A 23,149-nucleotide genomic window follows, 5' to 3' on the forward strand; every position below is an offset into this window, starting at 1 on the left:
ATTTTTGCGTTGCTCTTGTGATCCGGTGTAAATATTGACATGTGCATTGGACTTCCGGGATAGCCCGATCACATCTCTGCTGCCGATGTTTACAACCACAATTTGGATTCAACAAGCACACTGCCAACAACAAGCATCAACACAGACACATTTCTGATTTAAGGACAACTTCGTGTGTACGTCTGTTCCTCTATAGTTTCAAGATGTCAAGAAGCGCCGGTACATTGCAGACGACGAATCAAGCGACATTTATTCCACCGCGGCATATGCCCGGGTAAGTCATGATGACAATGATGATAGTCATAGTGTCATCTGTATCTGTATCTGTATCTGTCTTGTCACGTACAATCACCATCTCTGGTTGTCGCATACGTTGGGGGGTCATGTGCAAGTCGCGGTTAAATATTGAAGTGGGCCTTTGAAGTCAGCGTCTTGATGTTGATGGTTTCTAGATTGGTCTTGAAGGTCTTGACGTCGGGTGCGGTGCGTAGGTTCTGGTCGAGTTGGTTCCATTCGCGAGTGCCTATAACAGTCTTTGTTTGTGGTGATTATGTTGTAAGATAAGGCCCCCGATTGCCTGGTCCTGGGTTGACTGGATGAATTTGTATCACGAAGATGACATTTGATGTTACTTGGTATGTACCCGTGAGTTTCTTTGTAGATGGTCGTCAAGCGTAATTTGGTCCATCCATGGCATGCATTGGCTATTTTGCATTCCATTGTTGGACAGAACATGAGTAGTATGCATTGCCACATTCATTGGCAAGTTAATGACATAATTCAAAGGTGTACCCTGTATCTGTATCTATCTGTAGCAATACTGCCCAACGCTTCAGGTGAAGCCAAACGGACAGGAATTGTTGTGCACAAACGATAATTTACTTCTACGACGATACTCGACAGGATCCATAAGTAAGGATGTAGTTGTTTAGGACTAGGACTAGTTGTATCATTCATGATGTGATAGCGTAGTTTGTTCCAGTCTTGTACTGTCCCTTTGCGGGGGGGGTCTGAATCGACCTTTTTGTTTTGTTTTGTTTTTCTCCTTATTATAATATTTGCTGAGTTTCTAAATTTGTAAGGGTCCTGTGTATAATCTATTGCTTTTTAAATGATGACTAATTCATGAATTGATGTCAATTAATATTGTTTCTTAACACAGGTACAAAGGACACTGCCCAACCCTTAAGTTTGATTATGGTGAAACATATGGCAATGCAACGGCAAAACATTTCCAAGATTACCGCTCAGAGACACTGAATCAGAGTAAAACACCTTATGCAAATGGCGGCCAGTTTCCTACTGTGTACTCACACAATCCAGATATGGTGATTGGGGCTAGAGACAGAACAAAGGAGAGGTGGAGGACAGCACCTAATTATGCACTCTCAAATGTCAATCATGATAGGAAAGATGCATTGGATTCATTTGATAAGGTAAGCCTGTTGATGACATATCCATGTTTTTTAATCTTTTCATCTGTTGCTATTGTTGACCAGCAGGCATCTTTTATATTTTGAATGAACTTTAAGGGCCAGTTTTTCAAAACATGGCTAGTGGTTAGGCTTCTTTATACCATGCTTACATGTACAATTTTACTTACTAGCCTGCTGGCTTAGAAATTTGTGTGCAGCGTATGAAATTTAACAGCATGATTAACCATTTTGGCTTCAAAGAGGCAAATTGATGTGTGCTTCATGGGCATTTGTTACAGAAGAGTTATTCTGCAAGTGAAATTTTGCCCAAATATCTGAAATATCTATAACCTACCAAAATGTCTGAAACAACAAAATATTAACTATTTTTTACAGATGGCACAACAACACAGAGAACACTACAAAGACAGAACAGGCACTATGCAACGTGTCAATGAATTTTTAATTCCAAAGAAAGCTGGAGATATGTATAGTCAAGATGTAAAGTCGTAAGTATTTGAGATGTGCTTTGACGCAAAACAACACCATCCGGTGGATATACACCAATCTTCACTTCCTTATCAAGTGTTCTGCTGTTTGCTGTGATTTATATGATATTCTTGTAATTATCATTATTTAAGGATGCACAATCATGGTGGTGGACAATTAATATTTTAACATCTTCTTTACTCATGTATGAGGAACTGTGCAATAATTATGTGCCCAGCTGAGGTGACTTACTAGGGGTAAATGATTTGGCAAACCAAGGATGCAAACCATTTTTGGTTCATCCCAAAAAAAGAGGTGTAAATTTACAACTTGTGCATGCCCCCCCCTCTTCAACAGGCTATCCATATCCATACCTTGATGGCATTAATACATGGCATACCCCACATGTAAATTAACCCCAACCAAAAATATGGTTGACTTTGACACTGCACATCCCTTTTGAAAGGGATTTTTAATAATGTTATGAAATAAGATAAAGTTAAAAGAACATTTACCTTTAAAATGTGAAAAAAATGTCTAGCTTGCTCAACTGGCATCACACCTGCTCATAGGTTAGTAGGCAAATGAGCACAAAACTGTTGGCACATTTGTTTTTAAATTTAAAGTCTCACCCAGGGTAGATAATAATTGCACAGCTCCTAACTTGATTTCACTGTCTAATGAATTCCCAGCAGAGTGTGTTAGACACAAACAATGAGCTTATTGGACAGTTGAAACAGTTACATCTTTGTCTCAAAACTTGCGTGCGCATTTGTAAAATCGCGCGATTTGAAAAAAAAAAGAAATGCGGACATTTTTTAATTTAAAAAACAAAATTAAGTTTTTCCGGAAAAATTTGGTGAAAATCAGACTTTTTTCTCAAAATACCATAAAAAAGTCGGGAATTAAAAAAAAATCGCATTTCGCATTTGTTTTCAAACCACTCTTTTTTTGGCCTTATATTATTATTGTTCTCTTGTGAGCTTTTCAGACAAAGACTCACTGTCTTTTTCAAACATCTAAAACAATGAGCTTGTTTGTGCCTTTAAAACTCTCGATTACCCTCATATTGTTGTCTTTAAAAATGGCTAATTTATGGTAATATTTCATAAGTAGTTACATATATATTTCAATTATAATTACCAGTTCTGGGTATGCACATCACTCAGTCCATCCTTTAATCACTTTGAATGAGTATAAAATATCTATTTATGGTATGATTCATAAAGTAATTTGATTAATAACAAAAAATTGTAATTTATAATAGTTTAAAATGTACATTTAATGTAGTGTAGTGCAGATATATAATAAATGTATCAAAATATTGTATTAAATTCATCCAAACTATGCACTTGAAAATCTGTAAAATCTACTATTTTTACTTAGAATAAATTAAATATATCAGTGGACATTTTTCAAAAAGTTATAAAACGTTTTCAAACGTTGCTACAAAATAAATCATTTGCAACATAATGTTGCCAACAAATTTTTTAAAAACCTGTTTGCCAAAATATTTACAATAACATTTCAAAAACAATTTTGGTGCAGGATGCTTTAAATACATTTTTCTAATCTTTTCATAGCCCAACAATATGTTAAAATGTTATCAAAATGTTTTGTAACTTTTGAAAAAATTTTTTAAAAGGTTTCAAAACATATTTTGAGTATTCTCAGTTGAAACTGATCAAGGAAATTGATTCTGATGATATTGCTTATCTTAATATTTTAATATTATATTGTCTTGAATTCTAGTCAGTTATCTAAATTAAACATACTAAAATTTCACCACATTAGTACATTTCTTGTACATCTTGCCAGATTAATAAGAAAAACATTGACGAATCCTCAAATATTATTTTATATGTATAGCTGCAAAACATGTAATAAATAAGATGTATTATAGTTATTCAAATAATTATAAAAGTTAGAAACCAAATGTACATTGCTGAATCAATAGATTAGTATTATTTTATAGTTTTACAACTCAGATATTTATCTTTATATAGAAATAGTAATTTGTTAGTTTTATGCACACTTGTATCATTGTATTAAAAAGTGAGCAATAATAATAAATTTTAGATTACATGTATGAGTTGGATTCTGTTTCTCATCAATGGTTAAATTTTAGCAGCTATAACAAACATAACATTTATTTTAAAAGCCCAGAGTATAAAATAATAATGCAAAACTGATATAACAAATATTGCACTATTTGCAATCACTTTATAAAATGCACCAAAACTGCAACTCGTTTGGATGCTGCACATGGGATTTGCACCAGTCACAGCACATTGATTGTCCTCTTCAAGGTGAATTTTTGGTTGGAAAGCACACTGCACAACATAATGTTTGACATACTAAATATGGCAGAAAAAATGTAAGTCCAACTATGAATGGTTGTCAGAGATGGTCAGAATGGTCTTATGCCGGGAGAATGTTTGATGTTTGTGGTGAGAGAGTAGAGTGCAGTGCAACAGGTTTGAAAGAAAGGTGGTGTCACAGGTTAAAAGTCATCTTTGGTCAGAGTTAGTTTTAAGTCTGGTTGGTTTATTTTCCTCTGCTAAGTTTGTAATTAGTGAACCCATGTCAGTGTGTATGTGTGTCAGAAGTGATAGTGTATGGTGTTTCAGCAAGTGGTAAAACTACATTACCGGATTTTGTTGCTTACTTATTTGAAAGTATCCTGTGTGTTGGTATGTGTGAGTGTGTGCCAGAAGCCGGGGGGTACTCAAGTTTGGTTTTGGTAGGGACGTGCCGCTGAGAATTTGAAAGTGGACCCATAAATATACCAATTTTTCAAGAAATTTGGACCCATTGATATACCAAAAGTCAACATTTTTGGCCGAATTTAGCCCAAATTGTCTTAGTTTTTACAAATTTTCCCAAAATGTTGGGAAAATTTTGAAAATTTTGGCTTGTTTAGGGAAAATTGGGCTATTTTCCGAGTACTGAGTACCCCCGGCCAGAAGTGACAGAGCATTTATATACAATGGTGTTCCAGCAAGTGGTATAACTACATTACAGGTTAGAATGGAGACAATTGTGTGGGGTGTGCGTTTAGAGGTGTCCTTTCAGATGTGCATACATGTATGAGTGCAGGTTATTTGTAGTGCTTTACAATGTACATTTTGTAGTTGGGACATAACATAAATAAGGAAAATCAATTACGCATTAATGCACAAACAAAGATTTCATCCATAGTAAACAAAATCAAGCATTTGAATTATGAATTACTGCTTTACTATCTTCTCTTGATTAACAATCACCTGTCTTACCGTTTCCTATCACATGTTTTCCATTTCACACATTACGTATGACTTTCCTTTCATCCAGTAACCATTCTTTGGGATATTTACAATAATCTGTTTTATATTTTTACACTCTGCCCCTTTATCAACTTACTTATAGAGACAGAAATGAAGTGCTAGCCTTTGCCAATAATTGTTATTCAGGCATGAGTTTGCACTTTCCTAAAAAAACTAGAAAAAAAACTGAAAATGTGTGTGAAGTTGGGCAAAAGTACCAAAAACAGGCTGACGTTAAATACCAAAAACAGGCTGATGTTAAATTAAGTTGCGTAAATTTTTTAATCTTTATTTGTTGTTATAGTTGCTTGTATTGCTTGTCTATAACATAGTTTATATGTTATCTTTACAGACCTGAAGAAGAGCTTCATCTTGTGACGGGGGCAGAAACTTCCCGCGATATGAATAGTTCGGTGATGGGAGGACATCCAATGCAAACATTCAGTCGAGATTCTACCGTACGAGATAGAGCAATGAGAGATGTTTACTTCGAGAAACGATGAAAAGATAGACTAAGACATATTTAGAACTTTCTCACCAAAATTTTGAAAAGGAAATATAACAATTTGAAGGGACATTATTCACAAAGATTTCGTTATGATAGTCAAAAACCAATAAATAAATGCTGATATGAGACTGTTTTCAGGCCAAGGATGAATACAAAAAAGTGAAAACTTTAAAAAATATCATAATCCTAGCAATTTAATTTCTATAAGAAAATTTATCATGATTTGTATATTTTCGATATTTTATGTATTATGTAACTTCTTCCAATATCATATGTTGTTTTTAAATGTTAATATATAAATATAATTAATGAAACATTCAAGATAACACTTCTCCATGTTTTTAAAGTTATATGGATGCACAGTTTTTGCAATTTACTCTTTTGACTTTTTTGTTACCAATGGGTTTTGTTCTGAAAGTTTTTTATTCATTTTAGATATTTGTGAAGTTGACGCAATAGTGGCTGACGCACATATTCACCTTTATATGTATGTTTTTGTATTTTTACATGACCTCTGTTATTTGCCAGTTGTAATTATTTGAAAAATGTAATTAAAATGTGTCAACAAATGAGGAAGTTAATGTGTTACCGTTACTTATTTTCAGTGAAACAACATACATACCATGCTATATGCAAAACTAAACGTTTTACAACTGTTATAGGATACAAAACGTTTTAGCAAGACTATCAAAAAATTTGTCAAATGTTACTGCAAAACAAAATAGGCCTAATGTTATTTTAAAGTGTTGAAAAAATATTTTGCAAAAATGTTTGCCAAAACAAAGTTTGCAATAATACCGTATTTTGACAACATTTTTCAAATGTTGTTATAGTGTTTTCATATAAAACATTTTAAACAAGTTTTCATGACCTTTACATAATCCAACATTTGAATATATCCAAAACGTGTTTATAACACGTTTATAACGTTTTAAAACATTGTGTGTTTGCTATGCCACAAATTCCAGTTTCTATCTCAACTTTCTCTTCCAAGACGGATTAATCAAAAACCTCTTCCTGTACCAAAACATCAATCAAGACATTCTTGATTACTTGTTTAGTAGCCTGCTTTACATTCAACTTGTAATACTTGGTGAATTCAAGTAAATCAGGCTTTTTCAACTCATCAAACTCCCAAGTTATATTCTCAAGAAACTTTTCTGCATTGAACGCCATACTCTATACTTTACTTTGAGACTCAGTAACTTGATGTCAACTGCCTGTTACAGTGTGTTTCTAATTCCCAGACGAGCCCCCATTTTGTTACGGTCACTAATATGACCCAGGCCAAAACCACCTACTACCGAGTTCACTAAACACGTAAACACAACAATATTATATTAAACAAGAGATAAATTTACTATTATTATGAATATTTACTTTTGCTAGGGTAACTTATCTAAGCCTAGAGATGATTTGAACTATCTGACGTTCTGATGAGATTCATTTGATGGTCTCAGTTCTTGATTTAAGTTCCGGCAATGTCCAAGATCCTGTCTACCCAAGGGAAACCCCTGGTCTACCACAGTCTCAGTCCAAAGTCCTGATGACTATGACTAATAATCGGGTCAAAATGGTGCATCAAGGAATTTTTCGTCCCCCCCCCCCCCCCCCGAGCAAAATCCGGAAGAAATATTTATCCATGCATCATATTTCACCATTTTAGATTCAATGGCGAAAGGTTTTTTTTTGTTCGGGGGGGGGGGGGGTAATAGCTGATAATTATTGGCCAGCCCCTGAGCATGCTTACTATCCCGGGCTTATTAGGGCCGGTTTCTTGAAGCACGGCTAGTAGTCAGGCTTTTTAAGCCATCAGGCTTGAGCCCAATTAGTCCTATAAACCAGTGCTTACAATTTCACATCGTACATCACCTAGAAATATAAATCAATAAAATGGATCCACATTGGTAGGGCTAGCTGGCTTAGGAAGCCTGACCACTAGCCAAGCTTCGAGAAATCGGACCTTATAGTCTTATCAAGTTCGTGATACCACAAAGTTCACTCACTCGGGTCACCGTCCCAGATGTGTTGTTCACAACATACTGATTTTCTAGCATTATTTACGCTACATAGTCTGTAGTGAATAGTATAGGCCGATATGATAATATTACACTTTTCGGGATACTTTTGCATGATATAGAACAACGATGTCACTTGTCAGCTTGAGAGGAAATGTCCAAACCGGTGAGTTGAATCTAAAATTGAGGAACTACATGCCAAACCTTGTATTTTACCCCTTTATTTTACACACTATTTACTATAGGACCATGAGTGGCATAGACCTGTACAGTGTACTTCCATAAATAACAAACTGCCTCAGTGGAAAACTGGTAGCATTAGGGTGACATGTGTCGATGGGTTCATGTATTTCTACAATGTAAACAGTGGCGTAGCTAGGGGCTGGGCAAAAAAAGGGATGGTCCCGTCTGTGAAAAGTCCTTCCCCCGTGATGGGGACGTTTTAAATAAGTTATATTTTGGCTTTTGGTTTAGGTAAAAACGTTTTAATAACATTAAAATGTCGGGTTATATAAAGGCCATGATAACGTTTTAAAACGTTTTGTATAAAAACACACTACAGCAATATTTTTAAATGTTTTCAAAAAATGTTATCGTAAACTATTTTTGTCAACATTTTTGCCAAATATTGTGTCAAACATTATGTTAAAATGTTTGAACCCAGCAAACACAGAAATGTTCTTAAAATGTTTTTTTCAAAACCTTTTAATAACATTAATGTCGGGTTATATAAAGGTCATGGAAACGTTTTTAAAACGTTATTGAAAATATTTTTGGCAAACATTTTTGGCAAAATATTTTTTCAACCCCAAAATAACGTTCTGTTTAGAATGTTTTGTATCAAGTTTTCAAGAATGTTTTTGGAATGTTATTAAAACGTTTTTATATCCTTTATATAACCTGACATTTAAACGTTTTCTGTAAAACAATTTTGTTTGATTATCAAAAAATGTTTTTTAAGGTTTTATACTCTAAATATACCCTTTATATAACCCGACATTTAAACGTTTTCTGACAACCTTTTATAACCTTTTGCGAATGATGTCGAAAACGTTTTGTGTTTGCTGGGAAGCTCAATCGATAAAGAGTTTGACAATGGTGTGAGATGTTGCCGGTTCAAACCTTGATGGTGGTTAGCATGCTCTCATGTAAAATTGTGTTAGCTTGGAATCCCCGTGGACAAGAAACTTGCTGTCGTTGTGACCGGTACGAAACTCGGGGAGCTGATCCTGGCTGCGAAGTCCCGATTAAGGAATGTCTAGGGTGTGCGCTTCTATAATTAGCTGAAAGTCCCTGTGTTGTTGTATATGGTTTGTGGAATCAGCGACAACCTATAAAGTGTGCTGAGGCTTGTGGATCAACGTCTATGTGTTGTGCCTGTGTGTGTAGCGCACTATATAAATCACTGCGCTTTTTTGTAAAGATTTTTATGTCTTTTTTTTGTACTCTTTGGCCTTTTTTGACATCCCTTCAAAAATTCTTGGCCAGTTTTTAAAACGTGTGCAAATTTTTATTATGGTTTCAAAACCGGGATCCACCACTGCACGTGGTATAAAATATTGCGATGTAGGCCTATATGGACTCAAAATGTCGACAAGGCTCGGAAAAGGAGTCCGCATGCAGATAGAGAGTTTTGAACCAAAGTAAATTTGTTTTTCTTTGGTTTTCTTTTCATTATGACGACGTATATAGTACTGGGAATAATTAAGCCAGAAGACTTGGGACGTGTCCTCCCACATGAACACTTATTTCAGGATATCTCCTATCTTTGTCAACCGCCTCCACTGCCACAGGATGCCGACAAAATGGAAATCCCTTTTACAATGGAGAACCTATGGTGGATTAGACAATACCCGTGAGTGCCTTATTCTGTTGTTAAGTTGCCTAACCCTACTCTGATAAATTGTGGGATAGGCTTTTTACGACGGGAATTCATAACAATTAGTGGGTTTTTAACGGGTTCGCCGTCGGACAAGTTTAGAACTGTCAAGCTTTCGTCAGGAGTATAATAGCTTTTTTGATTTGATTTGTTCGGATTTTGACAACCCTGGAAACCCAAGAAAGCCTCTATTGAAGCTTATTTCCATTGGGGTCCATTTGAACACCGGGACGGGTTGGGAACAGTCAGGGGTTAACACCCTACTCTTTTCGAAACTGGCTGCGAAATACATGTACAGGTATGGCTCTCTGCACACGGGACCGACGGCTTAACGTCCCCTCCGAAGGACGGAGTACTTTCATGATTCATTTACCCAATTCTAAATGAACCATGGGGAGAGCGGAAGTCTGAATTTAATCTACAGATGTTGCCAATTAATTTCTGACTTCTTCAGGCAAATTGCCTAAGAAAAGAACCGTTCACTGAAGACTGCCCTTTGTCAACAGAGAACAAGCAGATCTCGCCTATCTGCTAATTTTAAAGGTTTTGGTGGCTCTGTAAAGAGCCGTTCACTGGAGACTGCCACTTGTCTGCTTGTTTTCTGTAGACAAGGGCAGTCTCCAGTGAACGGATCTTTCAGAGCCATCAGTAGGCAAGGGGCGGCCTACATATCTCATTCTTGGGTACTTTGTCCTGAAGAAGTCCGAGCTACTCCTGACGAAAGCTTGACAGTTCTAAACTTGTCCGACGGCGAACCCGCTAAAAACCCACTTAGTCAAGCAAACTGACCTTCCAGTGAAAAGTGGTGTGTTAAGTTGCAAATAGACAATGTCTTCAACAATCTTTGTGTCTGTAAAAGAATGCCATCAGATTGAACAGTTTCGCTGCGCGCCGCGTACATATGAAATAAGAGCAGGATCGATCATGCACGGTCCTGTTGTGTCAACCTGCCTAGGCCGAAGACAGTCTGAGACACATGCTCAAGTGACACGTGTGTGCAGCAAGTCATGTCTAACCAAATGACATGTTGGTTGTGTTTTATGTTGGAGACATGAATCGTGTCTTGAATTTGGAGATATCTTATACAGACGTAGCTTTTTGTGTCTTACTGAGAAATTGTCTCCAAACCTGTTTCACAGGACGTGTTTTGTACTCAGACAAGTTGCACGATTCTCTTTCTTATGTTTGCTCTTGTTGAAGACGTGTCTAATGATTGCTAAGACTGTATTCAACCACGCTGCAAGTATGACGGTATCAAAAAACACTGCAATTGAAAATGAATTTGTCATCTTTCAGATTTTCTCACAAACCGAATTGTGATACGCTAAATGAATATGACGCTGTTATCAAGGAGATGGCATTTCTGAAAGACAATGGTGGTGGTACTGTGGTCGATACGACAGTTTATGGTCAGAAGCGAGATGTGAGGAGACTCGCTGATGTATCCAAACAGACTGGGATTCAAGTTGTATCTGGAACAGGTAGGTATAATACTTGTAATTAAGATTTAATTTAAATCTGGTCAACCAGACATACCTATTTTTGACGGACGAATCGACCTTGCGACTGACGTTGCGACTGAAACCTTCAGTCTTCAGCTGGGTTGTGATGCAAATGACCTTGAGTATACCGGACACTTCCGGTATTGATGACAATCGGCGAGGAATGTCCTTATAGTCCTAACCCAGCCGTGTGATAGTTTGGCCCGGAAGCCTCTACCGCGGTTGAGGGATGGTTGCTCAGCCCTCACCCAGATTGCCTCTTTCACTCCACGCTCAAACCAACTCAAGGTCATTTGCATCACAACCCAGCTGAAGACTGAAGGTTTCAGTCGCAACGTCGGTTCGGCCGTCAAAATAGGTATGTCTCCCGGGTATGTCTGCTTGACCAGATTTAAATTAAATCTTAATTTCAACATACCCAGATGAATGAGTCTATACACAGTTTTATAATATATACTTGTACGTTTGAATTGTCGTGCAAAACGCACAAAACATTCAAAAGATTGAAAATGGAAATCAGTGGGAAAATGTAACATTTTATATATTAACTTATATAGACTAACTTATATAGAATATAAACCGTTACTTTTGTCAGTCTGTTTCTGATATTGGTAGTAGGTAAATTATGCAGGAGCGAAATACTACATCATTCCCGGGGGGATCACTCACATAAATGGTCTGTACACATGCGTGACCAAAAAACAAGGAAAAGGGTTTTTTTTTTTTTTATGCAAGGCAATTTACGCGAGTGACGCATTTAGGGTCTAAAAACACCGATTTTCAAGAATAAGGGTAGTTTTCTGAAGCTGAACAACTTGTTTAGGGTACCTTTTCACATTTTTGGTAAATTACGAGTCCAAAAAGGGTCCATTTTTTCATTTTTACTAGCCAAAAAACTCATTTGGGGGTAAATTTTATATTAAATTAACTTATTAAGGGCCTAAATTTGCTGGTAGGGTAAAACTCGTTTAGGGGGTGTTTAAAGAAAATTTGGTCACGCATGCGTACACTATCATACTTGAGTGGCCCCCCCGGGACATCATTATAGGGTAGAAATTTACAGACATAAAAAACGCAACTTTATAAGCACAAGATTCGAGATTTATTTGTTTAATCAAGGTTTATTAAAATCATCGTTTTTTAGCGAAAACGCGATTGATGAGATATATAATAACATAAGAAAAGAACTAAAAGATGTAGGGCATAGGTCTTTAATGAGTCTAAACGACGAATTTTAATTAAAATAATTTCTATTTAATATAAACATGCACAACAACATTATTTCCCGAAAAGAATATTTTGGATTTGTTTTGCAAAATGTCGAGTTGTAGATATCGTTTATATGTGCAATCTGAATTCGTCTTTTCATATTACAAATAGAACAGTTAAGGTGGTACTACACCCCTTGATCAATTTTGTGACTAATTTTGAATTTTTCTCAAAAAATAACTACACACTGGTAAAGTTATGTATATTATAGGGGCAAGGAATCCAATTACTTCACTGAAATTTCAGTGATTCAAGACAAGTGGTTCATTATAGGCCTATGTTAAAAAAAATGAGGTACATTCTCGCGGTACCTCTTTTCTTATCATAAATAACGTACCGCTTACCTTGAGTCACTGAAATTCCAGTGTAGTAACTGGATTCCTTGCCCATATACATAACTTTTGTTACCAGTGTGTTATTATTTTTGAGAAATACACAAAATATTCACAAATTTATCAAGGGGTGTAGTACCACCTTAACATGACCCGTAATGATTAAAAAGGTTTACTTGTTAAAAAGCTCTATACATATTTAAAAATTGTCAAAATAAAAGAATAATAAACTTATTTCTGAGATTCACATCCGATGATGCTTAAAAATTGCCACCAAATGGGTTTGGAGATGGTTTGTGTACAACATAGATGCCATCAAAATTACTGTAACGTATTTGAATTGGGTCAATAAATCCCATCTCAGCCAGTAGATAAGGAAGCCTAGTGAGGTCCTGATACTCCTGAACATAGGGTTCGGGTCCATGTATGGCACCAGACGTGTCATTCCAAGCCACGCCCCATGTGTTTCGCTCGATGTTTACTTCACGCCAAAGATCGTTCTCCCAATATGTAACTATGACAAAAAATAAATGGAGAAAAATGTATATTGATGATCCATTGAATACATGATACCATGAGTGCGGGCTTGTTTTGTTTATGTTTAGCATTCTTTTAACAATTCAAAACATTATCGATACATTTTATAAAGAAGTCATAATATAAACAGAACTTTGTTTGCTCAAATAATATCCACGTTTTCAAAACCTCTAGCCGCTAGTTGATTTTAATGTTTGGAATTTTGGACGAAAATGTGCAGGGAGTGCAGATATAACGGTTAGAGCGTTCAACTCATTATCACGTGGTTGAGGATTCGAACAGGGCCAACGCGTCGTGTCTTTATGCAAGACACTTTACCTCACTTATCCCACTCCACCCAAATGCCAAATGTGGAGCTGTTGTGGAATAAAATGTAAAGCGCTTTGACAACTGTAAAGGCGCAAGTTTTTAGTCAAAACATAATAATTATGTCTGTGCCATTTTTAGGATTTCGCGAACTAAAATTAATGCGAAATCAAAATGCTTACGACAGAATAAGAGATTGTACTACATACCATCAAAGCCGCTAAGAACGCCACCTGGTTTGAGGAGTCTCTTCGCTTCTTGCAGAAATCTTTTGGCATTCTCAAACGGCATCTCATGGACCACGTATGTGTATTGGATCAGATCAAACGTTTCGGATGGTATTGAAGGCATGGATTCACCATTACCGTGATAGAAGAATACGTTCTCTATGCCAAGGATTTCTTCCACTCACGAGCAAATCTGTGACAAAAGTAGATAATTTAGAAAATAATTAATTGAACTCGAAAAATATATTATACGAGATTCGTAATGTGAACCTGAAATAAAGCTTAATATAAAAGAACATTTTTGTTGTTTTCTATAGGGAATCCACAAGAAAAAGGTTATTTAAACTGAAAGAACCCTTTTAGGTTCTTAAACATGATTTCGATTATTTAACCCGTTGTAGATAATACCGTTGAGGGTCCCATATAGAGAACGGATTTTAGAACTCGTTTTTCTGAGAGTGTATGGCACAAGACCTGATGAAGCTACAATAGACCTAGTATGGGTATTTGTAAGATTATCCTGGGCGTAGATATGGTACAGTGGGTCTGGATGGACAGACTGCCCTTTCGGAAAATATTCTAAGTAAAATCGGGGTGAAAAAAGTAAGAGTTCTGTTTATTGCTGCTACGACCTGAGTACATAGATTTTTCCAAGCACAGCGAGTCTAGCCTCTACACAGTCTGTGTTTACATACACGGTTGAGTGCATAACATCATAAGAGCTGGGAAATCTAGCTGATTGTTTTTTGTTAAAACCCTCAATGTTCCCTTCATCCAATCAGAAAAGTTTTTATATCAAACGAAAGCTAACATCACTTCCCGCTAAAAACACCTTTTTTTCATTCCGTCAATAGGTGACGCAATTCAATGTTTATAGCAAGACGAATGTGGTAAATCGGTTGAAAACGACATATCCCAGCACAATTTTTGACCACAGGTTTTAAAAATCAAAAGCCCGAATGATCCTTACAATATCTGCAAATTTTATGTCATTAAATGAAAGAGCACACTTACATGTATTTTGTCCAAATACTAGAGCCATTTCAATGGGCAATGACCAATTCTCTTTAAATTGCAAATATTGTGCAAAAAGTTACTATTTTGTCATACGGTTGTAAATTCAATGAACTATGACTTTGCTAAAAGAACGCTTACAAATTGATATGGAACCGAATCGGCTTTTAATCGCGTCACGTTTGACACCTCGTGAGTTCGTAGCCGTATTTCGGTTGTCTCAGTGATAACTAAATCTTATCATAACCATCTCAGATTTGAGGTCTTTATCACATTAATTCATAAGTAAATAGTAGTGATTAAATTCCTTGTTTTGGCTATTGTTTCATCTTCCCGATGTTTTATTTATAGTCTGCAAGAGGTTTAGTCCTTGTGAGTGAGACAACCTTGCTATTCTCATGATGGTATATTGATGTCCTTCTGAAGTTTGGATTTGATCCTAAAGGTTTGAAAAGTTCTATAATAAGTTTGAAAAGACGTTTTAAAATAAATCAAAATAATTTTCGAAATCAAAAAATGATAAAAGTTATTGGTAGCCTATTTTGGTTTACACACTTGGTCCAATTTATGATTATGTAAGAAAACATGCAGTTTTGAAAGTCCACATTAAATCTCACAGTAGATGTACTGCATTGGGCAATTCCAGTTGAAATCCACATATCCCCTACAAACAGGGAGGGATTGGCAGGGATAGACATTAATATAAACACATTAGGCCCCTTCTAGTATTCAGAGTCCGATATTATTAGCCAGAATTTTACGGTCGTTCGTTATTCCCAAACTGTGAGCCGTTCTGTGGGAAAATCGGCTTCATTATAAAAATGACCTTCAACCAAAATAATACCGTTTATAGGCTTCTGCGAAATTCTTCCAAAAGGAAAAGAACCTCTTGTGAGACGTTCTTGATTTTGACCAATTAAAATATACATTTTAAACATAATTATTTATTCTGAAAAAATACTTTAGTGGACATTTTCGATATGGGTTTAACATTGAACTTGTTATTGTGCGTACCTGACATATGGTGCAGCCATATCCACACCCCAAACCTCTGCCTTTGGAAACATAAGAGCCAATTCAATGGCAGAAAACCCGTTGCCGGTACCAATATCCAGGATGCGTCTTGGGCGACGATGACCATGCAACTTATCGAACCATTCTCGAAGCCTATCTCTTTGTAGAAAGTTGAATTTATTCTGTGTACTAAATGACATACGTGCTGTATGTCCATTGGTGTAACCATCTAAAAGTAGAATGGGAGAAAATGAGGACGGGATAAGTTACGTTAAACAAAGATCCAGGCTAAGATCGGGAAAAGCGCATTTGAGATATAACAGATTGGAAAGGCTAGTCGTTTCCAGCGTTTATAGCTAGAAAACGTATACGATTTGCCATTTTTCGGCATTGATAAATATTAAACCATTTTATATCCACTGATGTCAGTCAGGAAATGCTGTCAAAAATTCAAGTTGAAAACTGTTTTACAAAGCTTGTCAAGTTTTAAATGTTTCACGTCTTTCATAATCTTCAATATTAAATGATTGGAAAAAGAATGTCTTGAAATTGGACCATCATCCTTTGAAGCTAAACGCTTGTCATGAAATCAGACCACCACCATCCTTAAAGCTCTATGCACCGAATAGGAATGGTGAGAAGCCCGAATCTGTATTCATATACTTCCTTTTATGCTGTAAAACTAAATTATTGAAAATAAGATAAGATTTCTTACCTGGATTGAAATGAACTTGTGTTGTCACATAGTGGTAAGGATACTGTACTGGTTCCGTTGCCCCTGGCAACCATACATCAGAATGATCTTCTTCTCCTTCAAAGGCAGGTAGAGTATCTACATACTGACCGTAGTATTCAAGATAGTTTTCCAGTCCCATGTCGTCGTTACGGAATGACTTCAAAAAGATGTAGTTTTCGAATGGACACATCTCTTCAACTACAGCATCCGCGTTAGAGGCAAAGACAGGTGGTTCTGGTGCAAACATCGGGACTCTGTCTTTAGTTAGCATTCTCATAAAAGTAGAGAAATCTCTCATGTATAGACTCTCTGTTCCATCCCAATTGATGCCTAGAAAGTCTGAGAACACCACCATATCTACCAATGCTCTTGCTTGAAAGACGCGTCTAAGGTACGCATTTAAAGACACCTCATTCGCATCTTCAATACCTGGTAATTTAAACTTATAAAACCATGGTTTTAGACTGTCGAAATGCTCAAACTCCTGGTATGTACGATGGATATAACTTTTGGTGGCTTCTCCAGATTCTTGGCGTACCCATATTTCTATCCTGTAAGTGTCTTGTCCTGTAAAATCTGTAGTAATGCCCTGTACTACTGTGCCATTCAAGGGTACTCGAATAACGCGCGTGGGAAGATTGTCTGTTCAACAGCAAGAGTTGAGGCAGTTAGGGATACAAGCAACACGAGAGCGATGCGAGAATCCATTTTGAACTGCCTTGCTTGAAATCACGACGTTTGTGACTTGAGAAGCGCTTGTTGTGTGTATTTATGGGGGTCGTTTTATCCGGGAGTTTATCTCTCAGTTTCTTCCAAGGTGTATCATTATCATCCGTACAATTTGAATATAGGATCAATAAGCTCTTATCAATCATCGTGCAATCATCGTGTAATCAGTTGTAAGCTGACAATTGTTTCTCATATCCATCACGCGACTTCACGTGTTTTGCTTCATGTTAAATGATAAATATTTTGTGTCAAGTGTTAGACAAATATTTTTGTTAATGTTGTTGGTTTTTATTTTTATGACAATGTTTGTATGTTTTTAAGACATTTTAGAACTGTTTCTGCTGTAAAGCACCAATATGCAATTATAGGCGATGTTATTAAATCGGCTTTCTTCATGATAAGTGTAATACTATTAAAAGACGTTTAAAATCCAAGAAAAGAAATCACAATGTGTACCATTTTTCCACGTTGATTACAGGTCCCATAATACAACTTAAAACAACTTACATAAGAGTTACAAGAACCAATGCACCTGAAAGCAAAGGTGTGGAAAAAAACCTATTTTTTATGTTACGGAATATGTATTTTTTGTTATTTATTTATATAATATTAGGCCTATAGGACGTATTCAAATACACTGTTGTAAATATTTGTTTGGAATAGCCTACCAGATGGAGTAGTCGGGGACATATCTGACAACGACGCACCATCCTTCAAGAAAAGAGTGCATAAGCATCTTATTTCATGTACCCCTTCACTCTTGTTGTTCCTAAGCTGTGAACCTGAATCATTCAAGCTGTGAATCTGAATGTTGTATTTTGGTTTTTACAGGGTTTTATGTTGAGACTTCAGACGCACCTCATTTGATAGAAGGCAAACTTGAACAACTTACTGAAATCATTTTGAACGATATCCAAAATGGCGCCGATGGAACTAATATTAAATGTGGATTAATAGGTGAAGTGGGTTGTTCGTGGCCTCTAAAAGGTACAGTATTATGGTTCTTGCCTGCTCGTAACGTTTTTGCCACGGAGTGACACTAATAAGTAATTTGCACTTAAAAAGGACCCACTTGGGTGCTATATGGAATGGATGTATTGTAACTCACGATTCTTTTGCACATCTTTAAAGTTTGCCAGGAATGCCACCTCAAAAGTAGGACTATGTTTACTAAATTGATCATTGATATCGTGTGCAGACATACTCATTGTGTGATAATTAATATTGAGCGCCGAAAACATGGTGGAAGTGATCACCAATGAGCATTGACCACCAAAAGTATTCAAAGTCATGTTAAGGGCTGGGGTATGAACGTTTGGACAGTATTTATTTTGGGACATCAGAGCACATCAGACATATCGAATCGCATTCTGAATACGAAGAATGTCATTCTGATATCAAATAATTTTGATTTTTGAAATTCGCAATTTAATACACATTTTATGGCAAATCATTAAAATTGATATTTTTGATATTTAACAGTACTCGAAGTAAACTTTATAAATCTGATGATTTATACTTAAAGTGTATGTAGGTGGGATGAAAAGCCGACGATCAATTGAACATTTTGACCTTTCGTATTGAAGATATGGATTTTTTTCCAAAAACACCAAAAAAAAAAGGTCTTTTTGGGGAAAAAATCCATATCTTCAATATGAAAGGTCAAAATTTTCAATTGACCGTCGGCTTTTCTTCCCTGCTACATTCACTTTAAGAATATATCATTAGATTTATATAATTTACTTCGAGGACTGTTATATACCAAAAATTTGAAAAATATCAACTTTTTATAATTTGTCATACAATTTGTATTATATTGTGATTTTCAAAAATGAAAATTATTTGATATCAGAAAGACATGCTTCGTATTCAGAATGCAATTCGATACGTCTGAGGTGCTCTCATGTCCCATAAAAAATACTGTCGAAACGCAATAAACGCTCATTTTAGATCCCTTAAGTTGCTAGATTGTCCTGAAATTTAGTACCGGTACGTGGTCACCATTGAGCGGCGACTTTCAATGCCATTTGTGGTTAAATGTTGATTGCCGTAGAACGTCGGGACGTGATTTCAGACTAGACCAGGCGGCGGATGACATGATCGAGCCGGCAACTCGTGAAACCGCCCGGCCGTATGGCATTTTCCATATACTGGTTAGTTTTGTGGGGTTCATTATCGAACCCCAACGGTTTTAGCTTGTATTTATATTATTTATCAACATAGGCCCATTTGTTTGTGATATTTCAAGCGTTTTAAAATTTCAAAATAATCCCATTCAATTACACGGTTGACGATGAAAATTTACTGAATTTAGGGACTGCATGTCATACACCACCTGACTAGACTACTGAGCTTTTTGATATACAATTATTATAATTTATTCCTATTTAGCACATATTTTTGAAGTAAATTTAGATTTCAACGTGAAAATTCTTGAATATTTCATGGTATTTTCCTTGGTGGTGTTTACCAATAAATACCGGTATATTCCACCCGCTAAATTAATCAAGCCCCAGGCACTTGTCAATGCAAAACTATGAAACATGGTCTTCATTCGTGGCATTGTTTTTAAGGAAATATCTTGTTGTAAGGCTATTCGGGACTATGAAATATGCTTATCTTTCATCGCAAAATATGTTTTTGACTCCAACAAATAAATTGTTCCCGAATGACCCTAGTAAAGGATTTTGTTATTATTTGATAACTTGTAGGCCCCTATTATGTTACCTTACCTTTCTAACTTGAACACTGTACAAGTTACACATTACGTGGATGATTTTATGGTTTTCGGTGCGGCAAAAGGCACAAATCAATATCTTCGCGTGCATTCCCACTCGCATTTTGGATTATCAAGATATGAAATGTTTTGAATCGAATTGATTTGATACAAATACGTTTGCTTGTTTAAACGGTCGCTTCTTGTGGCGACCTATATAAGCATGCTGGTCTATATGGAAAGAGAAGTGAGAAACGATTTGAAGATAAAGAACAAGGGAAAGAAAGCCACTACTAACAATCAAGTGAACAACTTAATTACTGTCAGCCTCGTGGGTCAAGAGAATATCAACTGCCACTGATGCTAGTTATTGGGTGTTTTAAATTCTTTGAATTTAAGATAGTGAAAAGAAATCTCTACGAGCCACAGCAATGGCGCAATCTCAAGCCGGATGTCCAGTGACGATTCACCCATCAGCCAATACATCCGCACCCAAAGAAATAGTTCGCCTACTGGGAGAAGCTGGGTGTGATTTGTCAAAGGTTACCATGGCTCACCTGGACAGTAAGTATATTTTCACTTTTTAATAAAATGTATAATAAATACATGTGGTGGTGAATCATGAAGAACCTATTGAATATTATAGGTCTAACTCTGTCATTCACTATTCTCCATCCACAAGGAACATTTTGCACCAAAGAAGAGTTTTTAGAATTTGCCGAAAGCACATCTTGTTACCTGGAGCTGGATCTATTTGGCAACGAGTTATCGTACTACCCGTTTGCTGATTTTGATTCACCGAGTGATGCACAGCGAATAAAGTGGGTCAAGTTACTAGTCGACGAAGGTTACTCTGACAGAATACTGATATCACATGATGCAGGCACAAGACATCGATTGGTAAGTTCTAACACAAGATTGGTAACAGCTTTACAGCAAAATATATTTCAATTTTGACATCCTCCTTAAATGAATGCTAAACCTTATAGAGCTTTTCACACACAAATTTGCACAAGTGCAATTCAATGAGAATGGTGAACAATATCCAAAAAGATAATTGCCCGTGTATGATGGCAGCCGTATCAAACCAAACGGAATTCGAGGTGCTCAATTTAAGAATGAACAAACTCTTTTGAGGTAGGGATTTTAGTCAACACTTATATGATCATACACATTTTATTTTAATTGCAGATGAAATATGGTGGTCATGGTTATTCTCACATCTATCGCAACGTTTTGCCCAAAATGAAGTTGAGAGGCATCGGCGATGACGTTATCGACATGATTTGCACTCGCAACCCTCAACAATTTTTGACTTTTAAATAGTTACCTATATAAATAGTTTAAGAATCTTCAAGTTTAGTTATGACTCAAAAAGAGACCTTCACGCAGTCGATCTTTTAGAATGTATAGGCCTACCAATGGCGGAACCAGAGTAAGCAATATAACCAACTCTCTGCAGCATCTGAAGATGGCATTCGCTATATAGTTCGAAAGCTCAGCCCTCGGAAAAGGACTTATTTTGGCAAGGGCTTAAATCTGGAGTAATGCGAAAAGAAACAAAAATCACCTTCGGAAGTTTTAACGTCGATCTTTTCCTGATTGCGAAACATAGAGTGATGTGTAGATTGGAAGGATATTAAGAAACAGAAAGTGAACTTAGCGTGCTTATAGATTATAACCTAGTTTCATAAAATGATAATATCATAATATTGTTTTCTATAATATCGTACACTCTTTGAAAAAATGGTGAAGACCGAATTAAAGAGACTAGTTTGCGTCTTACGTCAGGGCAAACCGGCAAAGGCGCGGAGTGATTGGTTGCTGACCTACGCAGTACGGCATTTTTATCTTTTTAATTCAGTTGTCTATTATACAAGGGTTCTTCGGCTGTCATCCGGGGCAACTTTTATTAAAGGTTCCTCAAAGAACCATTAAATGTCTCTAAGGGGTCTCTAAAGGGCACTTTAGAACCCACATTGGTTCTATAAGAAACCTATTTGGGTTCTTGAATATAAAAAACCCTTGGAGAACCCTTTTTTTTCTGAGGGACAAAAATGTTCTAACTTAATTTGCACCTTATTTTCTAAGGTCCGTACGGTCTGTAGGACACCACAATTGGCTAATCTGTCAGAAGAGAGTAAGACATTGCCACAATAATGTTAGCGATCATTTATTGGTACTTTTTTTACTCGTCTCTTTGTCTGCACAATATGAATAAAAACGGTTTGATATGAGCTAGAACTTGAACTACAACCAGTAGTTTCCGATTCGTCCTCCTTTCTACAGATAATGTCGGTCCTTCGTCCTCACATTCTCCGCTTTCTTCGACTTCACATAGTTCAGTGCAGACCAATCTGTCCTAGTTTCTAGCTTTAGTTTGGACATCCGCATTTTCATCGATATCTTCAATGAAAATATATTTTCTTCACTAAACGAGTCTGCAGAACGTTCAACTGGACTTAGTTCGTTGCAGTTAGGGTCATCATTTTCATAAACAGTATCTGTTGATATACTAATGTTGTCGTCTTGGTTAGTATCTGCCAGTTTGTTTACGTCTATTTCATCCAACTCAATGTCATCTTCGTCATTCTCAGTCGTAACTTGACAACAGCTTAGACATCTTATGTATCTGTAAAGAAATAAACCGTATTACTTTAAAATGGCCGTAAATAGTTACTTGAACATAAGGAGAGTAGTGAAACAATTTTCTTTTCTCTCCTCATTCTGTCTCAGTCTGGTTGTCTGTCTGTCTGTTTGTCTGTTGTTCTGTCTATCGCTCTGCCTGCATGTCTGCTTGTCGTTTTTGCGTCATATGACCGGCCAAAAAAAAAATTATCCTATCATGTTGTAATGTTGTAATCTCAAATTGTTCCTCTCATCGCTAAGAATTTAAAAGAAGACAATTGTCATAGTTCTACGAAGCTTAGTTCAGGGGTTATAACGTCGAATATATCAAAAATATCATAAATAAAGGTCAAATTTTAAAAATGGCCCAATTGCACCAATTAACGTAAGAAACCTCAATCGTATACTACATTCAAATTTTGGTGCAACGATTTGTATTCCCGTGTTCCCCTTCACAGTTAATGCAGCCAAAGTTGAGTTATGGTAATATTTCCCCTACCCTTAATATTACCATATTTGACACTG

General features: G+C 36.3%; 3 protein-coding genes across 3 annotated transcripts; 2 read left to right on the forward strand and 1 right to left on the reverse strand.

Annotated features, from left to right (window-relative positions):
• The first annotated feature begins 30 nt into the window (after positions 1-30).
• Positions 31-6,001, forward strand: LOC140138094 (ciliary microtubule inner protein 2C-like). The gene is made up of 4 exons (XM_072159985.1): positions 31-274; positions 1,163-1,436; positions 1,812-1,924; positions 5,562-6,001. Exons 1-4 carry the CDS (start codon positions 204-206, stop codon positions 5,710-5,712), a joined length of 609 nt encoding a protein of 202 aa, XP_072016086.1. The 5' UTR covers positions 31-203; the 3' UTR covers positions 5,713-6,001.
• A 3,431-nt stretch (positions 6,002-9,432) lies between these two features.
• On the forward strand, positions 9,433-21,689 carry LOC140138095 (N-acetyltaurine hydrolase-like). Its single transcript, XM_072159986.1, has 6 exons — positions 9,433-9,590; positions 10,911-11,095; positions 18,112-18,267; positions 20,396-20,560; positions 20,679-20,896; positions 21,188-21,689. The coding sequence occupies exons 1-6, from the start codon at positions 9,541-9,543 to the stop codon at positions 21,320-21,322; spliced, it is 909 nt and encodes a 302-aa protein (XP_072016087.1). The 5' UTR covers positions 9,433-9,540; the 3' UTR covers positions 21,323-21,689.
• On the reverse strand, positions 12,359-17,360 carry LOC140138096 (uncharacterized). The gene is made up of 4 exons (XM_072159987.1): positions 16,531-17,360; positions 15,816-16,044; positions 13,770-13,980; positions 12,359-13,231 (listed from the first exon to the last, which is right to left on the reverse strand). The coding sequence occupies exons 1-3, from the start codon at positions 16,904-16,906 to the stop codon at positions 13,947-13,949; spliced, it is 639 nt and encodes a 212-aa protein (XP_072016088.1). The 5' UTR covers positions 16,907-17,360; the 3' UTR covers positions 12,359-13,231; positions 13,770-13,946.
• Positions 21,690-23,149: the final 1,460 nt, after the last annotated feature.

The sequence above is a fragment of the Amphiura filiformis genome, chromosome 17, assembly GCF_039555335.1.
Source record: "Amphiura filiformis chromosome 17, Afil_fr2py, whole genome shotgun sequence".
NCBI lineage: Eukaryota > Metazoa > Echinodermata > Ophiuroidea > Amphilepidida > Amphiuridae > Amphiura > Amphiura filiformis.